Here is a 4,459-nt window from a genome sequence, read left to right on the forward strand (position 1 = left end):
CCACGTTGCTTTGTTTGTGTCTGTCTCCACTCATTTGACGATCAATACTCACACATAATCTCAGTATGTACACGATTTTTCTACAAAACTAATTATATTATGATTATTTATGTGTTATTTGTTTCTTTATTTATTTATTGGCGGTCTTTTTTTTCCTAAGTCAAGATGAACGAGAACAACAGGATGATAATTAAAATACATTTTTATTTGTGTATCAAGGGTTCGTGCCCTTACATTTTGTACATTACCAACTGAAATATAAAAGTGTGTTACATATATTCCAAAATCAATTGATCGCAGTGCTGTCTTGATAAGTCATATCATTGCACAGCAAATATAAATGTTATGATCTTAAAAACAAACAAACAAACAAAAACAACATTATGAAATACAAAAGTCTTGGTGTACACTCAAAATCACATTTTGGGATACAGATATAGCTTCAGTGTGTCTTACATCCACAGCATAATGGAATGCAAATAATTAGCTTACATGTGTAAATGTTATCATAAGGTTCACTTCAGAGTCCCGTAGAAAAGGTTTGGTTGCAGCATACTAAACTATCCACCCAGTAAGACATATTGTTTGTCCCAAAGTTCAGTTGTTTTGTTTTCATTTCTGAATGGGAGCAGTTTATATTGCTGCTAACAACACAGCAGGAGAAACAAACTAACTCCTTAAACTTCACTGAGAAGCAGCAGCCATTTGCAGAAGTATCTCTTAGCTAGCCAAAAACAGAACAAGAGACACAGACCTAGACATCACTTATAATCTGCAATAAGCAAACTCTGCTTATTTGCTTTAATGCCATTAGCTCCATAAGCCAAATTTGACATCCAGTGTCTTACATTCTAACTTTGATCCTTACAGCTTCAGCTTATATCACCTACTAAGTTACAAATTGTACATTATAAGGAACCTCACTACTCATTCTTAACTCGCATTGTGGCTCTCAGATGGTAGCGTTTGTGCTTCATTGTTAGACCATACTCTGGGGTCAGGTCTAGCTGGTCTCCAGGTAAAGCTTGAAAGTTTAGTTTTTGAATGAGGATAGCCAAGAAGAGGAAGACTTCATTTCGTGCAATGACCTCGCCAATGCAGCGTCGCTTTCCCAAGCCAAAAGTCATCACCTTCTCTCCCTCTACCTTGTTGACCTCTGTGCCATCAGCATTCAGGAAACGTTCTGGCTTGAAGGAAAATGGATCTTCCCACAGCTCCCTGAAAGGTTCAGAAAATAAAGGAATAAAAAATATTGCACTAACAGGCTTGAAAGCTTACAAGTCTCTAGGCAGGGATGCATTTGGGGAAGGAAATAAAGGCTACTATTGTCTTTCTTTACAACTATCATAAAATGGCCTGGTGAAAGACATGTTACTGTATTTCTGTAGTATAGGGTAGCTTTGAATATGAGTCAGTTTACATCATTTGTTTTGGCAAAGTAAAAATGTAGCAAAGGAAACCTACGGGTCATGGTTGATCTGCCACTGATTAATGAAGACACAGGTGTCTTTGGGGATGAAGTAGCCATTCAGTGATGTGTCTTTTGTGGTGCTAAAAAACAACAAAGTGTTAATTCATTGCATAATGACAGGTTTTCACATTTATTTTTATGACTGTAAAAGCCTTGTTTTGTGTCCATCTTTTTGGTCTTCTGTGATACTTAGCAGGTCATTTAACACCTATATCCTTGTACTTTCTTACTACAAAATGAATGAATCTCACCAGTGCGGGATTGTGAAGGGCAGGTATGAAGAATGGCGAAAGAGTTCCAGGATGTAGGCTTCAAGAAGGGGCAAGTTGTTCCGATCAGAAAAAACAGGCATACGATCGAGACCTACTTTTTCCTCTGAAAATGAAAAGAGATCATAAAATATTAGCGCATGAGAAGATGAGAATGGACATTGTACCTTCTGACTCTGTCAGTGATTACCGAATTACAGTTAACCATTCTGCTTTGAGAGCAACAAGATGTGATGCACTTTCTTATCATTTAGTTGTTCTTTTATCAAAAATCTATCATGCAAGAGAAATACAATACGTTCAAAAAAAACTATACGTACTAATTTCTTCAAAAAGCCTGTTCTGGATCTCAGGGTAAGCCACAAAGTACATCAGTGACCATGACAGAGCAGTGGAGATGGTGTCAAAACCTAGGAGAGACACAAAAGTTCTGTCAGAATACTTTTTTCTCTGAAGTTATGTTCCTATATGATTATATCCCTTAACAAAAAGAAAATAATTCTCCTACCAGCTCCAAAGAGATCATTGACGATTCCAACAATCTTCTCATCTGACATCTGGACATTTGCATTCTCGTCCAGCTTTCTGTCCTCGCAGTGATCTATGAGGGAGTCTGTGATGTCACGGATGTTGTCCTAAAAGTGGATTTAAGGACCATCTAAATTAATGTCTGTAATTTCTGCAAAGTACAATGAGCTAAATAATATTCTATAGTGTGAGGCGTACCTTGTCAAAGGTGGCATAGTGCTCGGTGACAAGCTTTTGAACGAACTTGCTGAAGCGAGCATTGAGGCTCACAAATTTTTTCATTTTTGTGCTGGGCAGGTACTGAAGAAGGGGGATGAAGTCCGCTGGGTTGCCACTGCCCACAACCTTGACAAAATCATCACTGAGGTTCACTAAGCTAACCAGCTCATCGTCGTGGTGGTCATAGCGCCGGCCAAAGCACATGCCACAGATGACATTGGCGACAGAGACGACAACATAGCGGAAGGGGTCAAAGCTGCCTTTGGTCTTCATGACAGTGTTGAGCTCTTTGATCAGATACTCAGCCTCTTTGCTGATATGTTCCTCCAGGGCACATGAGTACTCTGGGGTTGTTCCCTCTAAGTTGGAAAAAGAGCGCAGGGCACTGTAGGCCAGCTTTCTGCGGGCACGCCAAATGCCAGCTTGGTCTGTACTGAAAGACAGACTCTTGCCATCATTGATGTAGCGAAAGCTGTACAGGTCAGGTCTCCCTGCAAACTCGTCCCCTTGTTTGATGAGAGCCTGTCGAACTGTTTCATTACCACTTAAAACGACCACAGGACGCATGCCAATCTGGATCTGGAAGACGTCACCGTAGTGTTTGCTCATAGAAGTGAGACTCAGGTAGGGTCTATTTCCCAGCTCTAACAAATTCCCAATGATAGGGAAAGGCTTTGGGCCAGGGAGTTGCTGAAGCCCCTCGGGAATCTTGTTTTGTGCATTCTTAATAATCAGGTAGACCAGACACGCTGTTGTCACAGCCACCAAAACATGTGATACTGACAGTGCTCCAATGAATGGCAGTATCATTGGTGCCATGATGACGTTTTTCTGGCTTCAACCTGTAAATTAAATAGAAGGTGCATTAGAGCAGTGTAGACAATGAGAGAGAGAAGTGTTACGCAACATGTAGAAATCATTCACTATAAAGTTTGAAGTAACTGAGAACTGTGACATGTATTTGCATGTATCTATTTGGCTTTTCATTTTTAACAGCACACCAGCACTTATTACAGGTAGTCTATGCAAAGTAGTGGCCTATGTGTATAGGTATAAGTTAATTATTACATTCTATGATTCAGGTGAAAATACTAAGTAATGCATCAAAGTTATTCTAGCAGAAATAATCTCCATTTTGCACTTCTCTTTTCTTCCAGCTAATAAGTCAGTCAGTCTATAAATCAGTCTGCTGCATTCTTGCCATTTTGTATATGCATATTTTAAGCTTACCTTTGTTGAACTAATGCAGGAGAAACGGCACTGTGATTCCTGGAGTAGTTTTTCCAAAGTGCATGTAAAGTGTTTGGAAGAGCTGTTGTGAGTTCACACTCTTGATGTCCCTAAAATCTGGAATGGACTCCTGCTTTATACTGTGCTCGACAGCTTGATTGGTTACTGTTTGTGACGTACCCTGCCCCCTCTCCCTCCCTTTTTTGTCATGAATGAACTTAGTACAGAAAAAATGGTGCGTGCCTGCGTGCGTGTGTACGTGCGTGTGTGCGTGCGTGTGTGTGTGTGTGTGTGTTCTGGGAAAAAAAATACCTAAGAAATGCAAAGAGGAGTCATCATGTCTTTATCATTTATATGAGTTTTATATTTTTTGTTTAGGGCCACATAGGGCATAATAATTATTCTATAACTTCCACAACTGTAGAACGGTTTTTAATCTGTGGTTACATTGTGCCTTGTGCCAACTTTCTTCGGACTGATTTAGCTTGTTTTTCGAGTGTCACAGTTTGAGCGGTAAAAATACTGTTCTTATTCTCATTGGCAATGATTGCAGGTTGTTGCATCTCCGTGATTCTCGCCCAAGCGCTCAGTGATGTGTCAGCAATTCCTTCGACCAACTTATAACCCGCTGTGACGTTAGTGTAACTTGTATTGATAATTTAGGGCAGCTTGTTACTAGCGTGATGTGAAATTGGTTTTACTGGCCAAGAATGATCAGCGCAGTGAGTCGAAAATCGCCTAC

At 39.9% G+C, this 4,459-nt stretch overlaps 1 protein-coding gene across 1 annotated transcript; it reads right to left on the bottom strand.

The window, feature by feature from the left end:
• Positions 1 to 184: 184 nt before the first annotated feature.
• Positions 185 to 3,813, bottom strand: LOC134631287 (cytochrome P450 1A1). The gene is made up of 7 exons (XM_063479479.1): positions 3,718 to 3,813; positions 2,467 to 3,329; positions 2,249 to 2,375; positions 2,061 to 2,150; positions 1,723 to 1,846; positions 1,465 to 1,551; positions 185 to 1,218 (listed from the first exon to the last, which is right to left on the bottom strand). The coding sequence occupies exons 2-7, from the start codon at positions 3,304 to 3,306 to the stop codon at positions 924 to 926; spliced, it is 1,563 nt and encodes a 520-aa protein (XP_063335549.1). The 5' UTR covers positions 3,307 to 3,329; positions 3,718 to 3,813; the 3' UTR covers positions 185 to 923.
• Between the last annotated feature and the right edge of the window lie 646 nt (positions 3,814 to 4,459).

Source organism: Pelmatolapia mariae, linkage group LG1, assembly GCF_036321145.2.
Source record: "Pelmatolapia mariae isolate MD_Pm_ZW linkage group LG1, Pm_UMD_F_2, whole genome shotgun sequence".
Lineage (NCBI taxonomy): Eukaryota > Metazoa > Chordata > Actinopteri > Cichliformes > Cichlidae > Pelmatolapia > Pelmatolapia mariae.

Bases quoted from the DNA above. Each gene is read 5' to 3' on its own strand.
- LOC134631287 (XM_063479479.1), bottom strand. From the start codon at position 3,306: ATGGCACCAATGATACTGCCATTCATTGGAGCACTGTCAGTATCACAT. The intron at 1,847-2,060 runs GTACGTATAGTT...TTTCATTTTCAG, and splicing joins CAGGCTTTTTGAAGAAATTA to AGGAAAAAGTAGGTCTCGAT. The intron at 1,219-1,464 runs GTAGGTTTCCTT...TGAACCTTTCAG, and splicing joins TGGCAGATCAACCATGACCC to GGAGCTGTGGGAAGATCCAT.